The 22,165-nt window shown below is 41.4% G+C and overlaps 1 protein-coding gene and 1 long non-coding RNA gene across 12 annotated transcripts in view; one reads left to right on the forward strand and one right to left on the reverse strand.

Annotated features, from left to right (window-relative positions):
- LOC309542481 (uncharacterized protein) overlaps nt 1-955 on the reverse strand; it is a 57,868-nt gene extending 56,913 nt beyond the window's left edge. For 7 of the 11 annotated variants that reach the window (XR_014224246.1, XR_014224247.1, XR_014224248.1 and 4 more), the window contains exon 1: nt 230-955. Coding sequence is in view for 4 of the 11 variants with exons in the window: in XM_082241304.1 (XP_082097430.1) it covers nt 230-397 (168 nt within the window). In the remaining 7 variants the exon portion in view is untranslated. The remainder of the gene's footprint in view (nt 1-229) is intronic. The other 4 variants (XR_014224249.1, XR_014224250.1, XR_014224251.1 and 1 more) reach the window with 4 other exon arrangements.
- The window catches only part of LOC309542828, a 68,172-nt gene that overhangs the window by 28,063 nt on the left and 17,944 nt on the right, over nt 1-22,165 (forward strand). The window lies entirely within an intron of this gene.

Genomic DNA, 22,165 nt, shown 5'->3' on the forward strand with positions numbered 1-22,165 from the left:
CAACACTGTGTGAGATGTGGGTGGTGCTGTGGTCTAAATCACTGAGCCTCTAGGGCATGCCAATTGGAAGGTTGGCATTTCGAATCCACATGACACGGTGAGCTCCTGTTTCTTTGTCCCAGCTTCCAACCTAATGGACCTACCCCACAACATAGACCACTGCTCCCTATATGTTTATTCAGAAGTTTCCAGTTATGTTCAAGAGCTTTCCTCTTTAGTACAGCCTTACCTTGGTTGTCAAACGCCTTGCAACTCGAATGTCTTGGCTCCTGAACACTGCAAACCCAGAAGTGAGTGTTCCGGCTTGCGAAAGTTCTTTGGAACCCAAATGTCTGACACTACTTCCATGGCTTCCAATCGAGTGCAGGAGGTTCCTGCAGCCAATCAGAAGCCGCATCTTGGTTTTCAAATGTTTTCAGAATCGAACGGACTTCTGGAATGGATTCCATTCAAGAACCAAGGTACGACTGTAAGTTTGTTTAGGACTGCAACTTTAGAGTGGGAAGATGTACAAGAATCAGTACATCAATTGTTACTTCCACTTGGGTGCTGTCATGTTTAAACTAAGATTATTTTAATACTCTTTGGATTTCCCTGCTTTTCTTTGTAACTTACCTCCTGGCTCAAAACACAAACTTTGCAATCCAGGGTTCCCTTTTATAGAATTGCCAGTAGGAAAAAATCAGAGAATTTGAAAGAATCATTAGCACAATGTACTTTAATAAGGTTGTAATTAAAGCTTACAGGCATTGGAATAATAGGCTGTGTACTGGTTTTACATGGCTGCCTTGAGAAATACATGCATTTATTAACTACTAATGGTGTGATTTACCATTGAGTTGTGTTGCTATTACTACTGCCTCTTTCTGAGCTCCCAGGGCATGCTGTAGGAGGAAGACATCAATCACATTTATGTCATACGGACTTAGATTGTATTGTCGTCTAGCTGCTTGGATTAAAGCTCATTGTCGAAAAGGTTCTGTTGCATTGTGATACTGCTTTATTTACATACTCAAGTGCCCCCTCCCTTCTGTTCCTCCTATTTTAGACACTGATCACAGTATTAAATTTATATTTTCTGTGATACATGTGTTGGTATTTAATATCCTATGTCATTTCACACTCTCTGGGGAATAAGGCTGGCCACAAAATAAATTTTCTGGGAAAGCAGCTATCAGGACAAAAAGATAGTGATTTGTTTTTATTAAACAGTTTTATTATATGCAACAGAGACTGGTTAACATTTAATTGCAAATCTTTTTTAAAATAAAAATAAAAATCCCTGTGCTTCTTTAGCATGATAGGGAGCTTATCTTGAAGCTTTGAAGACCCCATTTGTATGGTTGCAAAAGACAACATGGCTCCTTCCCTTTTAACAGTTGTGTAGAAAAGAGGAATTCAGCAGGTGTAGCTTGCATAACAAGTTTTCAAAGTTGCAGGAGAGCTGTTCTGTTTTGCGCTTGATCACCCAAACTACTTCTGCAAAGGTGCCACTGTGACATTGTCAATTTGGCTATCAGGATGCAGGTGGGGAGGAAACTGGTACCCAGATGCAGATGCACAGCAGGGCCCACAGATTGGGGCCAAGGAGAGAAAGAGGTTAGTTTTTTTCTTTTCTTTTTAGCTTTCCCTATTCAGCATGTCCTGCATGCCCCCACACCTTGGAAATTGACCAGGGTTTCTGGGGGGTGGTAGCAGAACAGGAGAGGGAGAGAGGAGGAGTACTATTCCATCTGGCAAGCAGAAGTCTTTATGAAACTGGGCCTCATTTGTTTACAGGGCTTTAAACACTAATGTGAGCACCTTGAATTGAGGCTGGAAACAAACTCGGCAACCAATGCAGCTGTTTTAAAATAGAGGTTATGTGAGTTCTAAGTGGAACCCCAGCCAGTAATCTGGATGCTGCATTTTGGACCAGTTGAAGTTTCCGAGTTTTCTTCGAGGGCAGACCCATGTAGAGCATGTCACAATAAGCCAGTCTGGAAGTTACTAAAGCATGGAGTACGATGGCTGAATCATCTCTCGAAAGGGTCATATTCCTAGCCAGACATTCCTAGCCACCGAGGTCTCATGAGCCTCCAGAGGCAATGTTGGACCCATTAGTATTCCCAATCTATGGGCCTATTCCTTCTGTAACCTGGTCCAGAGCAAGCCATCTCCTCACCTCTTGAACCCAAGAAATTCAGCCCCAGAAGGATTCAGACAACTTTTTGCCCTCCTCATCTAGCCTCCTCATGCTCCAATGAAGCATTAATCACTCCCTTGACCTACCCAGGCAATCCTTTGACTAGCTCTAAGAAGTCAAGTTGAGCAAGAGTGAAGAATACAGGAGCTTGACTGCATCGCTGCAAGCACCTTGTCCGCATCCTCAAAAATGATCCAGCTCAGATAAACAGACAGTCACTCTGAATGCTTCTAAAGGACTTGCTCTGTAGCATCAAATTCTATCAGAATATGAGTGAGGTTTTATTACTGAAGTGCTCAAAATTTGTCCCAGAAGACTTCTAAGGATGTCAGAGCAATGGCCTCCCAGCCAGAAGACGAAAGCAAATTCACCACTAAAAAATGGGAACTGCATATGGGTTTTCTGACCTAAAAACTGTAATGCAGCTTCCAAAACAGGACATGTATAACATTGGTCAGATTGGGTTGTATCCAGTACCGTTCCTCCAATCATGTTCCAGTGGAAACCAGCAAAAATCTCCTTCCACGCTTACATTCACAGAAGTTTTTGCAGGGTTGAAGAGATTTCTGTGACGGAAGGGACTCAGTTAGATACAGTACACTGCCTTTAATGATTTTTGTTGGGGAGAGAGAAATCTGAATCCTCTGCTTCCCGTTCGCTTCCTTTAAATATGTGGTCTGCTCTCTCTCTGGCTCATGGGTCGAACCTTTCAGCCTTGTATTGAAAAGCACACCCCACACCCATTTACCCTTGTTGGATTGAGACCATTGTGTTTGGAACAGGGGTAAAGTATTAAATTTTCACTTCTATAGCACAATAGGTTTTTTTTTAATTACCTATGTTTCAGTAGTTAATAGGACTCACTGAAAACAACCAGTTTTTCTTAATGTTAATTAGAGGAGAATTAAGGTCAACTCTATTTTATTTAACTGTCACTACCAAGAACCAACTCTTCTTCATTAATCCAAAACATCCAGGACAGCTTTCCCCCTATTAATATAGGTATATATATGAAGTGCTTATCATTTGTAACCAATCACTGCCTCATCTAATGGATATTTGAAACCCTTATTGATTTGGTAGATTTGTTTCAACTAAGGTCAATAATGATAAATGACTCGCGTTCTGCATGAAGTGACTTGGGACTTTTGAATTAAATGATTGTAATTATCTGTAGTTACTCTGTAACTGCAACTGTTACTGGTAGTGACACGATGCCCATCTATTTGTAATGAGGACATTTTCTGACCTTTTACTGTTTCCAAGTTCCTTTAAGACTTTTGAAAGTTAGACAAGAGCCGACCAAACATTGGGTGCCTGGAAGGGCATGCCTACCTGGTGGTTATTAGTTGAGTTATTTTATGCAGACAAATCTCACTTTACTGTTGGTCTTGGCTATAAAATAGGTGACTGGAGGACATGCCCTTCAGTCTTGGGTGATAAACTGGTTGATAGGCAATTAGGTAAGCAAGACCACTTATTATTTCTCTCCCCAATTGTGATTCCCAGAAATTGTGATATTCAGAGGCACATTCCTTCCAACAGCGCAGGTAGAACATACCGTATTTTTCCATGTATAAGACTAGGTTTTTTCCCCTTTAAAAGAATGTCAAAAATTATGGGGCGTCTTATGCATGATTAGTGACTCCCTCCATTTTCTTAAATCCGAGTCCTCAAAAATAGGGGACGTCTTATACATGGGGGCGTCTTATAGACGGAAAAATATGGTAACTATCATGGCTGGTAGCCATTGATAATCTTATTCTTTATGACTAAGGAAGGCAGTTGGAAGTAGAGAAGCATTAACTGAGCAATAAGAAGGAATAATAATAATAATAATAATAATAATAATAATAATAATAATAGATTTATGCCCTGCCCATCTGGTTCGGTTTCCCCAGCTACTCTGGGCGGCTCCCAATCGAATACAGTGGTACCTCGGATTAAGTACTTAATTCGTTCTGGAGGTCCATTCTTAATCTGAAACTTCTTAACCTGAAGCACCACTTTAGTTAATGGGGCCTCCTGCTGCCGCCGCACCGCCGGAGCACGATTTCTGTTCTTATCCTGAAGCAAAGTTCTTAATCTGAAGCACTGTTTCTGGGTTAGCGGAGTCTGCAACCTGAAGCGTATGTAACCTGAAGCATATGTAACCTGAGGTACCACTGTATTAAAAAAACAAAACAGCATTAAACATTAAAAACTTCCCTAAACAGGGCTGCCTTCAGATGCCTTTTAAAAGTAGAATAGTTGCTTATTTCCTTTGACATCTGATGGGAGGGCGTTCCACAGGGCAGGTGCCACTACTGAGAAGGCCCTCTGCCTGGTTCCCTGTAACCTCACTTCTCACAGTGAGGGAACCGCCAGAAGGCCCTCGGTGCTGGACCTCAGTGTCCGGGTAGAACGATGGAGGTGGAGACGCTCCTTCAGGTATACTGGACAGAGGCCATTTAGGGAAGAAGGTGAGAAAGAAGAGCCCAGGCTATCAGTCTTCATATGTGCGTGAATTTGGTTGCTTCCATAACAGTTGAAAAAATATCTTTTTACCCAGGAATTTCCCCAACCATTAATACCAATTCCTGCCATTCCTGGTTACCGTGACTGATATTTTAACATTATTTTATTTTGACTGATATTTAATTTTGTGTTATTGAGTTGGTTTTATTCTCAAAAATAAAAAGTGGTATACACATTCCTTTGATAAATAAATGGGGGGAAAATGATTGCCCTTCTATGGTTTGGAAGCGTATACTATTAAATCAGAAGATTTGCTACAGGACTTCAGGCATATGTGTGCATAGTTGCTCACTTTGAAAGAATGCGTTCATTGATTGGCTGGTACAAGGACAGGCACCTCTCAAAACTATATTTGGAAGCCACTGTTTGTCTCAATCCATCACTTTCAGTGAGGCAGGGACAAAGAAAATCCATAGCATTTAGATTATACATTTATGCTGCAATTATTCTGGTTCAACAAAACTAATATCCAGTGGGATTGCATGAGCCAAGAAAGTGCATGCATTTAAATATAGTACATTTTGAACACAATGACATATGTCTATCAGTATCAACTCACACCAATAAACTGCAAGTCACACTCCCTCCAATAGGCTGCAAACCTCTATTACAAGGCACACTTAATTTAATTAATTCGCTTGGCTGTCTCTACTCAGCAGGAACCTTGTAATGAAATAACAAGCAATAACATATCCCTCAGTCCCAAGGGATAGAGTCCCTTTGGGTCAAGGTTGGAATCAGTGGAAAAGGAAGGTCAGGGAGCTTATGTTGAAACTCTTGCTATGCCATCAGATTGAACTTGGGTGTTTCTTAAATTCACATGGTAGCCTATTTTCTTTTACCTCTTCAAATACTCATGCATTCTGTAGTCTTGCAGAGCAATTGTGAGCATGAGACAAAGAGTGCTGTGAGATAAAGAGACAAAGAAGTATATGTTTTTAATTTTTCGTGTACTTTGATTTTACAGTAATTCATGTGAATATGTGTTATGGCATCTTGTTGCTTAGGAAACATATTTTCTATCAATCGAGAGAATCACAAAGGATTGAATTGTTTGCCTCCAGCTAAGGTCTTAAGATTGTGCTTGAAAACTTCATTGCAGTCAGTAGAATTAGGGTAATGCATTCTTCCTTCTTCCCCCTTCTTCTTTTTTTGAAAAAAGGTTTTTATTTAAAAGATTTTTACACACAGAACAATAACCAACACACTTGTCTCCAAAGATCTAAAAACAGAAGAGTAATACATTCTGGAACATCGATGCTGGTGTGAGAGGCTGGTGTGTAAGACTTTACTTTCTTCCCTATATTGTTTCCCTTTCAATGATATCCCATCTTTCTTCCATTATGGAACCTAAAATGGTTCACAGATTGCTCCCAAGAGGTCCTCCATCCAGACACTGACCAAAATCTGACCTGCTGACCTTCAGCATGGTGGTAGTCTCATGAGTCTTTAGACAATGGGACTGAGTAGAATGGTGGAAAAGTCATGGAGAGGTGACAGCTCTGTCCCTCTTATAAATCTAGTTTGGCCCTATGTTGTTGGGGGAAATGGTGTTCCATCTCCTTGCAGGTTCCTTGAAGCATTGTGTTTTCTCAGACTTGCATGAGACTGTATTGATAATTAACCAGCGTTCTTTAAAATGAAGTTCTGCTATCCTTAGTAATCTGCTGCTTGAATGTTTTCCTTTCTTGTTTGGTTTATTGTGTTATACATGGTATTGAATATTTTATTGTATAAATATTGCTGAGAAAAAAATCCTATATTTGTTTGTTCAGAAGTAAGTCCCACTGAATTCTATGGATGTTCTTCCAAGTAAGTGTGTACAAGAAGGCAGCCTTTTGGCTTCACCACAATGATGGCTCTCTCTTTCCTTGGAAATCTGCCAGTGCTCGAACCACTTTCTAAAACAGGTCTTTCACGGCCGGTGTTGAAGTTGTTAGCATTTGCTATATTTTTAATCTCCTTAATTAGATTTTATTTGAAGCTTAATGGAATCTTTTACATTTGCTTTTTAATTTTATTACTCCCTGTACCTAGCCCTCAAGGTAGGGAGAGCTAACTGTTCAAATAAATAAATAAATGGAATGAGATTGGACAATTTCAAATTCAAGTTATAAAAGTTAAATTTTGTGTTTAGCTTTGTTCAAACTATCAGCAAGCATTATGCGCTTGAGTACCCACACTTTCTGTTCTTTCACTCATTGTAGCTTCTCTCCCCCTCTTTCAAAAACTCTCCTCTAACTGGAGACTGGCTCCAATTTAGGGTAATTTTATACAACCCCAGTTTCATTTCAATTTATAGAAATAATTAGAGCAAATTAGATCATGGGGAAAGTTTAATTAACTGGGCATAGTTTTGAATTAAAGTCCATTTCGGTGGAAATTGGAAAAGCCTCAGTAATTCAGTACTTCATTATAGCATGATTTAGCATCCTAGATTATGGGGGGGGGGGACTATATGTCAGCATACATGAAGCAGCAGATTGAGTGGCTATACTTCTCTGTGACCCATAGCTTTAGGCGTTACACATACCTACTGTGATACCTTAGGGATAGATTCCACATGCACTCATTTCAAGTATTCTTGAACCAATTTCTTGACTTCCAAACACTCTTCCCAGCTTCATTAGCATACTTGGATAGTCCTATAAAGTGTGTATAGCATACTTATTACTTTTTCCATATAATTAAATATGTACTGAATTTACTGTCAATGCTGGGGTCGGGGTGGGAAATCTATTGCCCAAGAGATTTAATTCAGCAACGCTTTACAAAAGTTACTAATTATAGTTAATTCTATTGGTATTTGAAATTTCATTAATCATGATGACTTAATTTGGATTAATGTGGATGTAATCTTCTAATTTGCTGAGAATTTAGAACTAATTTAAGATCAAATATTGGATAGAGTTATATATTAAAGGAAGTTCATTTTTGCTTTATAAGTCAGTCTTTTGCTTATAGATTTCCATGTAAATTGGTCAATATTGATCAGGAGTGTTTCCAGTGGATCTGCAGCAGTGGAATCCTCCTTGACAGAGAGAATGAATTGTATTTTAAGACATGCATAAAGTACTTTGTTCAATACCCAGATCTGCCGCTTTTCACCAATGCAGGGCAGCTGGAGACATTTTCCTGCCTGAGGTCAAGCAACAAATGCCTCTTCCTTTGCCTCTCAAGAAGTGCTCAAAGTTAGCCAAGTTATTTTCTCCCCTGAGGCAGAAAAATCCCACATATACTTCCCAACTCCCATACAGTAAAAATACAACAACAAACAACAACAAAATCAACCATTTGCTCTTCTTTCACGGCACCCAAGTTAGCTGTCTAATGGTAGAGCTGCGCCTAATGGGCCAAGTGTTTTGACGTGATCCAAAACCCCTGTTTCCTGCCATGCACTCACAGCACTCTTATGGGAGTTTCCCATTCAATTAAATAAAGCTGATACTTTAGATATTGTCCCCATTAAGTGAAACAGCTGTGGGCATTAAGACACTCTGAAATGGAATGCCCACAAGAACAGGCTAGATCATAAGAATACACTTGATTCTGAATGCCAGCTTCAACTGGAGACATTATTGTAGGGCTTCCATTAATGGAAGTTTGCCTCTTAAGGCATTGCACATGCCATTTTTAAACACACACACACACATACTCCCTGGTCATTGAGTTGGATTTGCTTGCTTTTGTATTTTTTACACCATTTTGTCATTCAAAAATTGACACAGTTGGTACTTTCCCTGAAAGAACTGAAAATGGGTTAAAGTGATATAATAGTCTCATGGAGGGAAGAACCAGCAAGTTGAGCCAAAGGAAACAGACCTGCACCCCTTCTCCCCCCTTCTTTTTTTTAATTGAAAAGTAAAAACATAACAAAAAGAAAGAAAGAATCAAAAATTTAAACCATAAAGCGCCACAACCCAGCAATGCAAAAATATAAAGAAACAGTGTAGATCCAAAGGGATAACAAAGTATTAACTAATACAAATATTCCCTTTACAGATAATAAATATTTATAAAAATATTCTCCTTTCTTTTCTTACTTTTACTGATTTATAGGGCTGGCAAGAAGGAGGCTGCTACTCCAATTCATTTTGCTGATTTTTCACAGCACATTAACTTGGGAGTAAGTCTCATTTGAACTCATGGGTAGATATGCATAGACACACACTGTTTTTTATTTTTGTTTTTATTGAATTTTACAAGCAAGAATTGTTGCTGTTGTTTAGTTGTTTAGTTGTGTCCGACTCTTCATGACCCCATGGACCAGAGCACACCAGGCATTCCTGTCTTCTACTGCCTCCTGCAGTTTGGTCAAACTCATACTAGTAGCTTCGAGAATACTGTTCAACCATCTTGTCCTCTGTCGTCCCCTTCTCCTTGTGCCCTCCATCTTTCCCAACATCAGGGTCTTTTCCAGGGAGTCTTCTCTTCTCATGAGGTGGCCAAAGTATTGGAGCCTCAGCTTCAGGATTTGTCCTTCCAGTGAGCATTCAGGCCTGATTTCCTTAAGAATGGAGAGGTTTGTTCTTGCAGTCTGTGGGACTCTCAAGAGTCTCCTCCAGCACCATAATTCAAAAGCATCAATTCTTCGGCGATCAGCCTTCTTTATGGTCCAGCTCTCACTTCCATACATCACTACTGGGAAAACCATAGCTTTTACTATACGGACCTTTGTTGGCAAACAAACAAGAATAATGTTATACAAATAAGCATACCATTGGTTCCCCTTTATCACATACACAGCCTAATAAGACAACAACAAGAATCCCTCGACAGCATACAAATCCCTCTGGCTAACCTGATTCAAAAATGCACACTCATAGGCCTGCACTGTTAATGTCTGATCCCTTATCCCTCCCACCCCAACAGCATAAGTTTTTCAAACCTCTGAGTAAAGCATATTTGATTTTTTGTTTTTGTTTTTGCAAGGCATCATTATATTTTAAGGGATGCGGGTGGCACTGTGGTCTAAACCACAGAGCCTAGGGCTTGCTGATCGGAAGGTCAGCAGTTCAAATCCCCGTGACGGGGTGAGCTCCTGTTGTTCGATCCCAGCTTCTGCCTACCTAGCAGTTTGAAAGCACGTCAAGTGCAAGCAGATAAATAGGTACCACTCCGGCGGGAAGGTAAACAGTGTTTCCATGCACTGCTCTGGTTCGCCAGAAGCGGCTTAGTCATGCTGGCCACATGACACGGAAGCTGTCTGCAGACAAACGCCGGCTCCCTCTGCCTATGGAGTGAGATGAGTGCACAACCCCAGAGTCGTCCGCGACTGGACCTTGTGGTCAGGGGTACCTTTATTATATTTTAAATATTTTGAAAATAAGGTCTATTTTCCCCCACTAGCTCATAATTAAAAATAGACGTGCATGCAACATCACACTGTAACGTTTTTCAGTCACTACCTTTCATTTTGAAGGGTTTTTAACATTGCACCTCTCAAATAAAATGAGGTGGTGGGTGAATGATTTGTCCGTTCAGTAAAAATGTGTGTTTCTCTGTAGCTATTCAATTGCTGTCCATTATAATTGCAGTCGTCATGGTGTGGCAAGAGATTTTTTTTTTAAAATGGTAACAGCCATTTTGTATTCTCCAAGATTAAGAAACACACCTCTGAACAGGGCTCCCTGAGGAAAAGAAAATGGCATCTTCTCGAGTTCCCCCCGCCCCCAGCCAAAAAAAGTTTGCCTCACTCCAAGGTATTAGCAAAACAAAGGAACTGATTTCAAGGTGGGTGAAACAGCTGAGAAATAGCTATCAGTTCAGCACTGTTGACTTGTATAAAATAGTATCAGTGTTTCCAGAAGTTGACGGTTTCCTTTGCTAGTTTAGCTCCTCATCATGCTGAATGCATATCTCAAAGAAAATCCAACCATTTCTTTTAGTCTGGCCACACAGGTGACAAATATGACAAGTTTGGGCTTTAAAGCTGAAGAGTGTTTGGAATTGGGTGTGCAAAGTATCTAAACTCATTTGGGATACAGCCACACAGCACCACCGCAACAGGAACACTGAAATCCATTTTCCTTAAGTCCTTTGTGGAGCTTACTCTACATCTAAAGTATGTAGTCACTTAAAAAACACACACACATACACAAAAAAACCCTACTGATTAACTGGAAATATCAGGTACCCATCTTGAAGTCCAAGAGATACCTAATTGTATCATAATACAGTGTGGCTGTGCCATAGCGGATGGCTAGCATAGCTGCCAACTGGAGCTATTCTGAATAAGTGACAAATCATTAACTGCAAGTCTCTGGATCTCTGTGCACTAGGTGGTTACTTGCTGGAGGGGGGGAAAGACCAGACAAGGAACTGTACAGATCTGAGTAGGCAGACGCCGCTAGATTAATGACTGGCATTGTCAGTGCTCAGCTATGGGGATGACTAAAACAGCTTCAGAGTCTCATCCCTACTAGTGGGTGTTGCTATGGGTACCATCTCAGAAATGTCATATAAAACAGGGATGGGGAGAGAATGATGAACAACAAAAGGAAATAAAGGATATGCATGGCATAACAATATGAAGACACAGCCTTCCTACACAACAAAAATGTCTTACATTCTGTTACAGAAAATATGAAAAAAGGAGCAAGATAGAATTGTTGCATTCTCAACAAATTATATAAGGGAGATGGCACCACAGGATGTTTTAAGATGCATGGGTTTCAACATTGTTGCTCACAGATGAAAAGTATGTGGAGGCTGAGAGCTGTCTGTCACCTTCAGAACAACAAGAAGAAGAAGTTAAGACTTTCCAAGTATCAGTACAACGTACGGGAGAAAGCAATTTTATAAATATGATTTAAATGGAAGGTGCAAAAGATCGATTAAATACCTGAACAGTTAAGCCTGTATATATTTTCCCTCACTTTGGTGTATGTCATTTAAGCACAATTTTGTATTTTATTATAGCTGAAGCAGCAAAATATGCATAAAGCAATAATTTAAATGCAATTTATAGCTGTCCATGAAAATGAATGGCGCTTTGGGGCCCATGTTCAAGGATAACTTTAGAGAGGTCACTCTGCGGGATTAGTTCTCTTGTAAATACTCCCTCACATATTCCATTCAACAGCTAAGGTCCCGATCTATATGTCTATTAGGAAACACATGTCTTCTCAGTGGTGGTGCCAAGTTTGTGGAATGCCTTCACTAGGAAACCTGCCAAACCCCATCACTATATACTTTCAGTTTCTATGCCAAAACCTGGTTTATGAAGAAGGCCTTTGGGCTTAACTGAGTTTGCTTGTGTAAGTGCTGGTTCCAGATTGCTGGGTGTCATTCTGTTATTCTAATTGTTGAACACTTTCTAGTAAAATTTCTGAATATTAATGAAAATGCTAGCTGAATATGGAAAAATTAATACCACTGCCTGTGGTATATAATACAACCATTTATAACTGAGCCTTCATGAGCAGTTACCTTGTCTAGTAGTTTCAGTTGTCTAGTAGTTGTCCAGCCTAGTTTCAGCTTATATTTTTATGAATATAAATATAATTTATTTATGGTCCACCAAACAGAAATAAAAAAACATTCCAAAATGTCCAGAATATAAAATACATAAATTCGTTAAAAGAAAGGAAATTTAGAAAGCCAACACACATTGTCCAAGGATAATTGTAATGCTTAGTAATGTTCAATTGCTTAGTAATTAAAAAGTTAAAGTCCTCTAAAGCGTGTTCTCCTTCATGGAGAGCACGTGTTGTGGTGGGGTCTGCCGAGCCACCCCTCTGTTACCAGGCAGGGTCTCTAAAGATGGCCTGGGGCAGCGATTGGTTCACTGGGTTGCTGGGGTAAAAGTTATGTTGCAATTTTGGTGGGAGGGGTAAAATGTTTAAATACTCTGCACGTAGCCTGGAGCTTTCTCTTTGCTGCGTGCAACGGATCACCCGCCCACCTGCCCTTGAGTAAGGGGTTGTTGCATTGACCTTGCTATGCCTGTCATGGGGTCGTCTGCTGTTGGGGCAGGGGCCTGGTAGGAATTTTGTCCATCTGGGCCATTTGGTTTTTGCCTACTGCATAGCAAATCGTCACAACTTGTAAGGTTGCGGTTAGGCATTGGTTATAAATTGGTTGGAGGAGGGGTTAGGATAGGCTGGGCCTGCCCCTCCATGGTTGCTGCGGAAAGGGAATTCCGTTAAAGGAATCCTGGGGCTTGCCATCTTTTCGTCCAATCCCTGGAATGGGACTAGGGCCGGCAAGCCTTCGGGGAGCATGCGGGTGAGAACTGAGGGTCTGTGACTCAGCTCCATTTCTCCCCGACTTGTTTTCCCGCACTGGCTTTCGGTGGTGCCCAGAAGTCAGTTCTGTCCCCAGGCGGGGGGACAGATAGTCTTAACCAATGCCTAAACAACCACTCACGGTTTTATATTTAAATAAAGTTGTGGCCAAAATTATGCCAAAAACCTTAAACAAAAATTAAGTGTGCGTTGTGAGTTATTTGGGGTGTGGCTTGGGGACCTCGACACGCAATGAAACAATCAAGAAAGCCTCTTTAAGATCATCCTGGGAAGTCCTGTGTAATGAGGTAAAGGTAAAGGGGCCCCTAACCATTAGGTCCAGTCGTGACCGACTCTGGGGTTGTGCCGCTCATCTCGCTTTATTGGCCAAGGGAGCCGGCGTACAGCTTCCGGGTCATGTGGCCAGCATGACTAAGCCACTTCTGGCGAACCAGAGCAGTGCACAGAAACGTTGTTTACCTTCCCGCTGGAGCAGTACCTATTTATCTACTTGCACTTTGACGTGCTTTCGAACTGCTAGGTTGGCAGGAGCAGGGACTGAGCAACGGGAGCTCACCCCGTCGCGGGGATTCAAACCGCCGACCTTCTGATCAGCAAGTCCTAGGCTCTGTGGTTTAACCCACAGTGCCACCCGCATCCCTTGTGTAATGAGGTACTTCAGAGCTTATTTAGACCTCTGATAAAAAGTACATTTTAAAATAACGTGGTACTGACTCCACCTCTTTGCTATTAAAGGACATCCTTTGCTACTAAAGGATGCTTTAGCTGAGATTCCTGCACTGAAGGAGGTTGGACTAGATGACCCTTGGGTTCCTTCCAACTCTAAGGGTCTATGATTCTATGACAGTATGTGTTAGGCGCATGCATCACCTCTGCGTGTGGGTCAAATCTCAAGGCAAATCAAGGTAATTAGGGAATCCTTTATTTTGTTTGTTTTTTAATTAGTTTTTACGGGGTGTGTGTGTGTGTTACAAAGCAAACAGATAAGCACCTTCCTTTGTTGAAGCCACAACATTAATTCCTATCTCAAGCTAGATCAGAGCGCAGAAAAAGCTTCATGTTGCTCTGTTGTTTCTAATTCTAATTCTTTGTTTCTAATTCTTTCTGTCTATATCTCTCTGTTTTCCTAAATATCTCTATGTTTCCTGAGGTCCATGAGTTTTGCAAGAAGTGAAACTACCCAAAATGTTGCCTAATACCTAGCACTAGAAAAGTCTGTGTGAAGCTGCAAAGTTTACATGTACACCCGACTTGGTTGCCTCTTGATTTCAGTAGAGAGGATGGCTGGTCCCTCTGAACTTTTAAGTGGAAGTGCGAACTGAACTTTTCCCGGCTGGTTTAGAGCATGGCTCCCCCAATAAAATAGGCAGCCTGTTATGGAATTCACCAGTCAGGGAGTCTTTGTCCAATGCCTAGCATCTCATTAGACCTTCTACTTTCCTTTTACTCTCCCCACAAACAGTCCCTGTAATTTGGCTAGTTTAATTTGTTCTATAGGAGCTTCAGTCCCTGAAAATTTCATCCATTTTGGTCCAAAGAGAAACAAAGAGCTTTGTTTCGTTTAAATTTCCCCTTTATAGTGTGGGGAAGACTGTGCCTCATTTTACAGTGTTTCACAACCCATACACAGATCAAAGCAGACATGGCACAGAGCAACTGGGTTTGTTTGTTTATTTATTTATTAATGCAGAGATAAGCAAATCTTGGATCCCATACACAGCCCTAGAGGGATTTTATTACATCTCCCATCTAAAAGTTTTGAAGGTTAGGCATTAAAATGTGCCAAAGAAAAGGCTTTTCTAGAAATGGATAGCCAAGTCAAATAAGTCGTGTCATACTTAGGACTGGAACCTGGCAAACCAAGAGATGGGTGAACAAGGTCCCCGAGACACACTATAATGCTCTTATAGATCAACATCCATTAATCTCTGTCTGACAATATGTTTGGCTTGCTCAAGTTTATGCATGAGAAGGGAAAAGTCCAACTGAAACAACTTTTTGCAGCAATTCCTCCATTCAGGGAGATGTATAAGAGTCTATAATCACCTGGAATCATAGAAACCTGCTCCTAGGGGCAAAGCAGTCTTTGCCCCTTCCCCAATAAATATCTGAGGGGGCTGGGCCCCTCCAAAGTTGATGGGCATTGTCATTCAAATGGTGTGCATGCACTACACCATATGATCAATTATGTGGTGTGGGGCTTAGCTTCCCTGTCCCCCAATCTTTTATTCAAGTTGGCACCCCTGGTCAGAATCCAAATGAATTGGAAGTGAGCAGAAGATAGCAATGAAGCCCAAAGGGAATGGGCTAATATCCAAGCCAGGCAGCTCAAATAATTTAGACCACTTTCCATATTAAAAGCAGCACCAGCAACCCATGCCATATAAATCTAAAATGTAGGCCTGAGCTGCTTCTACAGTAAGGTTACCAGATGTCCCCGTTTCCCAGGGACAGTCCTCGGATTTACAAATCAGTCCCCTGACAAAATCCTATCATTCCTACTGAAGTTGGAAAGTGTCCCCGGATTCATTGAAAAGAATCTGGTAACCTTATTCTACAGGGATTTTAAAACATGGAAACCAAAGCACTCAAAAAATATCTGGAATGTTGGCTTTAATAACAGAAATGGCTGCTGGAAGGTTGTTTTGAGAAGTTAAAGGTAAGTGGAAAAAATCTAGTTACTTTCCCTGAATTCCTGCCTTTTGCTTATCAAGATGATCATGACTGCTATAGATTGACCAAGATTTAGCTGTCCCAGTATTGCTAAAGATCTAATCTAAAAGTCAGTTGACTACATCAGCTGGTATACTTGCACAATAACAGCTTGTGTGGATGATCAATTTAAGCAGGGAGGCTGCGGGAGGCAGTGGAGGACAGAAGTGCCTGGCGTGCTCTGGTCCATGGGGTCACGAAGAGTCGGACACGACTAAACGACTAAACAACAACAATGCAAAATAAGGATGCACATGGAACTCCTAGCAGTAGCTTATGTGAGTGAAGCATGCTGGGAATGAGGATGGGGTAGGCTGGACCTGATGAGAGATGTAGTTCAAAACAACTGGATGGCACCAGGTTGGGCACAGGCTGCAATGGCTTAATCTACATGGCCAAATCCTAAATGGTGAATGATGAAGAAGAGAGCTCCAGTAGCAGTACTCTGTTATACAATATGACCTTGGCCGGCCTACATCCATTCCAGGACAGCCAAACAGCAGTGTTGTTGGTATTCAGCTTGATAAACCTCCACTGGAGATCACCAGACTGAACTTTGTAAAATTGGATATGTCTTTTGTATTTTTTCTTCAACTTCATATTTATATTCACCAGTTTAGATTGCAGGTCACTGACATCTCGTATTACTATTGCAATATCTAATGTAGCTGCTACTCTGATTTTTATTTGCATTTCAAGATAACCATCAAAGTTTTGGTTAGGAGGAATCAACAGGAGTATGCCCTCAGAACTATATTCCTTTTTTGGCCTGGAATTTCTACCCATAGTGTTGCTGTGAATAAATTTATTTTTTCTCCATTTGAGATTTCTAATTTATTAGACTCTATTCCTTCTTTGACAAATAGGGCAACACCACCCCTGTATGACCTACCCTGTCTTCTGTAGATTTTATATCCAGAAAGGATTTTATCCAGGAAAAGGTTTTATATCCAGGAAGAGATTTATATTCAGGAAAAGCTGAACTTTATGTGAAAATTCAGCCTCCCTTCAACAGTTTCTTTGTTTCAGCAGAAATGTTGAATTTTTTTTCCCATTTCAAGCATGCCAAAGGCACTGAAAATTCCATTCCTATACAAAAATGCTTGCTATAAAACAGTTCAGATTGCAATTTATATTAGAAAATAAAATAAAGGTTTATTTAGTGTATGTCAAAGGACATTTAAAACCAACTCAAATGCAATGGGCACAATCCAACACAAACTTAAGCACACTGTGTTGAATTGTGGCCAATATGTTTCAGGTGAACAACATCAGCAAAGGTTTTTTAGGAGTGGACAACAGAATAATTCGCTGTAGCACCTAGAGGAAAAGAGGACCTCAAGGTCAGACATGCTTTTCAGATGTTAGGACCCTTAGAAGGTGTCCCAACAGTCATGGCATTCATTGGATTGCCATCTCCAAGGGTGGAGAGAGAGGTAGGCCTTTGAACAGGGCGGTTTGACCTCCTTTGTCGCCTTTGTGAGGCTGTGGAACTTGACGCCTCTCTAGAGTTGGAGCTCTGACACTGGAGAGGGCAAAATATTTTCAGCTTTTATTTTAGCAGGATTGGGTTATGTTGGATCTGCTCTTTTATACATATGGTATATTGGCAAGCATTTTATGTCCTGTTTACTCTTGGTTTTCTACTTTAATCTTTGTTTTTGTAAGTTGCTTTGAGTTCACCAGGGGCGGGGGACAACCTCTAAATGCTGACGATGATGGCGATGATGCTCTGCTCTGAGGGCATGTTGGGATTTTGTTGGGAGAGCCCCCCACCCCTGTTCCCCTGCCCTGCCCCCAGAAAGGGTTGTGGTTTCATTATATATTTAAAAGACCCAGAAAAGGAAACAGAACAATGGAAAACCACAAACCTCCATCTTCCACCATGCTGATGTGAGCCCAGCAGGGTGTAGGAAAAGGTGACTTTTCAGCCTTCTGTTCTGCTACTCCCCTTCTGTTTTTGGGTTGTTCTGTAAATCCCATTCATGTTTTGGCACACCCTTCTCTAGCACACAAACCCCTTTAACATAATGTTTACATAAAGGTAAAGGGACCCCTGACCATTAGGTCCAGTTGTGGTCAACTCTGGGGTTGCGGCGCTCATCTCACTTTATTGGCTGAGGGAGCAGGCGTACAGCTTTTGGGTCATGTGGCCAGCATGACTAAGCCACTTCTGGTGAACCAGAGCAGTGCACGGAAACGCCGTTTACCTTCTCGCTGGAGCAGTACCTATTTATCTACTTGCACTGGCATGATTTCGAACTGCTAGGTTGGCAGGAGCAGGGACCGAACAACGGGAGCTCACCCCATCGCAGGGATTCAAACTGCCGACCATCTGATCAGCAAGTCTTAGGCTCTGTGGTTTAACCCACAGTGCCACCCGCGTCCCTGTTTACATGGATAGGGCAGCTTATTCTTCATATATGAATGACCAGAGCTAGCTTGTGGAAAGGTTCCATACCAGCAGCTCCCAGAAAGGAGTGGTTCAGGAATGGAGGTTTTTCACTTGATAGGGCCCATTGGGTCAAGCTTACAACCTGAGCCCTCACATGGAACCACTGCTGACTGGAAACTCTTTTAAGCAGTAGTAATGCTGCTCATAACCATAACTGTGATAAGCACTTGCAGCCCCAAAACAGAACACTTTGGTACAGAACAGCATTTAGGGCGACATTTTCAGGACTTCGTTGCAAACGTTTTCCCAAGCGGAATAAGGGCAATCTCTCTGAGGGCATTGGCTCACCAGGAGGTTGATAGAAGCATAATGTTGGGTAACATGACCCTAACCCAGGGGTTATCAACTTTGTACTTGAGGCATACAGAGGTCTCCACTGGTGCCCACAAAGCCTCGCTCATCCCGCAGAGTTTGGCTTGTAAGAAGTATTCTCTTATAGCCAGAGTAGGCTGTGGAATATGCTTGGCTGCAGAGTGTGTGTGGTGCTCGCGGTAGCCTATCCAGTTTGCAAGGGTGCCTACAGAACCAAAAAAGGTTAGCAAGCCTTTGCCCTAAACCAAGTAAAACTTAGTGAATGGGTCTGATTCACCGTCCATATCTAATTGGTTGCTATGTTTGCATTTGACAAGAAATTATATCCAATTAGATGCATGCAACCCGCCCGCCCCCACCCAGTAGCACTTGACCCAGCTTTCCTGCTTAAGTAACCATCCTGATTTATGCCACATTTAGTATGGATTGCATCCACTGATCTATTGGGGAGGGGTGTTGATGTGGAGGGTTGTTGCCCTATGTGTGGCCACTTTGCCTCTTCCAGCATTTGTGATTCCCTAAACCTGTTTGCATAATCATTTTCCAAAGGAACCTGGCTCTGCATATTGAATATTCCCTCTCATTTCAAAGATGTTTTCATTTCCCCTTACATACAAATCTACCATCATGCTATATACCACACCAGTAAAATAACATAATAGATGGGGCTTTCCCACAAGCTATATAAAGGATGGACTGCACAAAATAGATTGCGGGGAACATATCACTGATAGCTTTTTGCAGCTGAACATTGGGTTATAAAACACCCAAGTAGAGGTTGAAGGGTTTTTTTTAACCGCCTCAATCCATTTCTAAGCTTTTTTTAAAAAAACTCTGGAATGATGATCTGGCAAATAGGGTCATCTACATAACCACTGAGCTCTTAAAAAACACCAAACAAACTATTTTCTTTATTGTGTCAAAGAAGGGGTGGAATCCGTGAATCTGTGTACATTGCTCAGACTATGCAGTTCAAATTAAACCTGTGCACACACAAACACGAAAAAGAGCAAGCTGTACCTTGTATATCATGTGGTACTTTCAGCCATCACAGCAAGATGAGGGTGATAACAGACAAATCCCTCCGGCTACTGCATCTTCTCCTCCGCCTCCCTCCTCCAAACGAGAGACCATACAAGGGAACACAGCAGAACTGCAAATTACTGTATTGCGCAGTTCCTACTTAATAATGACATTCCATAAGTTAGCAAAAAATCTGCCAACATCTGCAAGCTCCTCCACACCGCTGTGAGCCAAAGTTAAAAATCATGTGTGACAGTGCTGTGGAAAATGCAATTGATTCCATTCTGATTGTGTCAGTTCCAAACACAGACAATATTGATGATGCTGTACAGTAATCTTATTGGGCTTGGACCCAACTGAACATTGGTCTTTGTCAACTCATTATTCCTCTATCAGAGGGATCTTGGTAGATTGATCTTGCCAGAAGCTCTTGATGTGTCTCACAAATCACTGTTCTGCTGTTGGCAGGCAGATTCGAGTGCTGCACGGTAATTGCTGTTTTTTTCCTTCCCCCAGAAGACTGTGACTACATATTGCGAGTCATTGTCATATGAGAGAATATAACTGTCCTAACAGATAATGTAGTTATCTGTGTAGCCTTCAATCAGGCCAAGAGATGTGGCCATGCTGTGGATGCTCCTGAACAAGGTGAACATTGTCTCCTCACTTACTTAATTAACACAGCTTGATTTGAGTGGGAAATACATTTGTATTAAAGATGAAGCCCAAACCAATGGCCACATGCAAATACGCTTTTTACACACATGTTACTTTTAGGACAACTGTGAGCATTAGTGAACACTGGCACCAGCTTTCTAACATATGCAAACACCAAGCATAATATTGGCCTACGGATCAGTAAGTGGCAGTCAACATTACGCAAATGTCCTGATGCGGACCACTGCTGTGCTAGCAGAGCTATCATTGCATAGTATTAGGTTCCACCAGACACAATAAGCTTTGCCAACTTGTTAGGCAACTCCAATGCTATCCAGAATGTGGCTATAGAAACAGCAAGTTGTAGTTTGCACAGGCAAAGATTGCCACATGCAGTTCACCACAGCATAAGAAGAATTACACTATGGTGGTCCTGAGTACAGTGGTGCCCCGCAAGACGAATGCCTCACAAGACAAAAAACTCGCTAGACGAAAGGGTTTTGCGGTTTTTGAGCTGCTTCGCAAGACGAATTTCCCTATGGGCTTGCTTCGCAAGACGAAAACGTCTTGCAAGTTTGTTTCCTTTTTCTTAAAACCGTTAATATCCAGGGTGCGTTGCTTGAAGAGGTGCAGTTGCGACTTGACTTCGAGGAGCAACTCATAGCACGCGGTGTGGTAGCCTTTTTTGAGGTTTTTGAAGACTTTGTTGATTTTTGAAGCTTTTCCAAAACTTCTTTTGCAGCCATTTGGTAAGTTAAACTTTTGAAACTTTTTGGGGGTTTTTGGAGTTTGGGTTGGGGTGTTTGGAATTCAAGGACTTGGTGTTGGGGAGGGGTTTGCAAGAATCTGGAGGCTTGTGTGGTTTTCTTCTGCATTTTTATGATTTTTTTGTGACCATTGGGCCACTCTGCTGTTTTTTTTAAAAAAAATCTGGGTTTGAATTTCTGTGTGGTGGCTGGCTGGGGGAACAGTTGAGGAGGGGTTTGAAAGAATCTGGGAGCTTGTGTGGTTTTTTCCTGCATTTTTATGATTTTCTGTGACCATTGGGCCACTCTGCTGTTTTTTTTAAAAAAAAATCTGGGTTTGAATTTCTGTGTGGTGGGTGGCTGGGGGAACAGTTGAGGAGGGGTTTGCAAGAATCTGGGAGTTTGTGTGGTTTTTTCTGAATTTTTCTGATTTTCTGTGACCATTGGGCCATGTTGGTTTGTTTTTTTTTAAAAAAAATCTGGATTTGAATTTCTGTGTGGTGGCTGGCTGGGGGAACAGTTGGGGAGGTGCTGAAAAGGTGGATGAAGCAGCAGACCATGGACAGGTTCTTCAGCAAGAAGCAAAGAGTGGAAGAGGAACCTTCTTTGAGTTGTCCCCCAGAGTCTTAGAAAATGTACTGTACACTTTGTTGATTTTTAAATGTTTTTCTGTCATGTTTAGAAACTTAATTTATTGTTCCTTCAATTTTTGAAATGCTCTTTACAGTATGTGTGACTTTAAAGAGCCCTTAATAAACTCTTGTTGTACCAAATTTGGCTTTGTTTGGACTTTTTTTGACCATAGGAACGCATTAGTTGAATTTCAATGCATTCCTATGGGATTTCGTGCTTCGCAAGACGAAAAATTCGCTAGTCAAAAAAACCCGTGGAATGAATTAATTTCGTCTTGCGAGGCACCACTGTATCTAGGAAGATGTAGCCTCCCAACAAACACTTTGTATGATATCCTATTACCCACTTGGAGTCATTAGATTTATTACAACGCTCTACATCTTGTACCTGACATGAATTGGGGAGGATTGGCTGGTAGCATCAGATGGTTCAAAAGCACTATCATTATTTAAACCTCAGTGGTGCATTTGTGCAACACCTTTCTGGTGTTTCCTGATCCTGTCAAGGTGTCAGGAACGACCAGCTTCTGTACTGCTTGTTGGCTCCACTGCAGACCTCTTTACATGTGTTGTTTCACAAAGGAACTCATGAGCCAAGAAAAGGGCAATGGTTTTCAGAAGCTGCTCTAAACCATTCCCTGTACTGCAAAGATCAAATGTCAGAACTCAGGAAAATG

The sequence above is a fragment of the Podarcis vaucheri genome (assembly GCF_965113315.1).
Source record: "Podarcis vaucheri genome assembly, chromosome: 1".
In the NCBI taxonomy this organism is placed as follows: Eukaryota; Metazoa; Chordata; class Lepidosauria; order Squamata; family Lacertidae; genus Podarcis; species Podarcis vaucheri.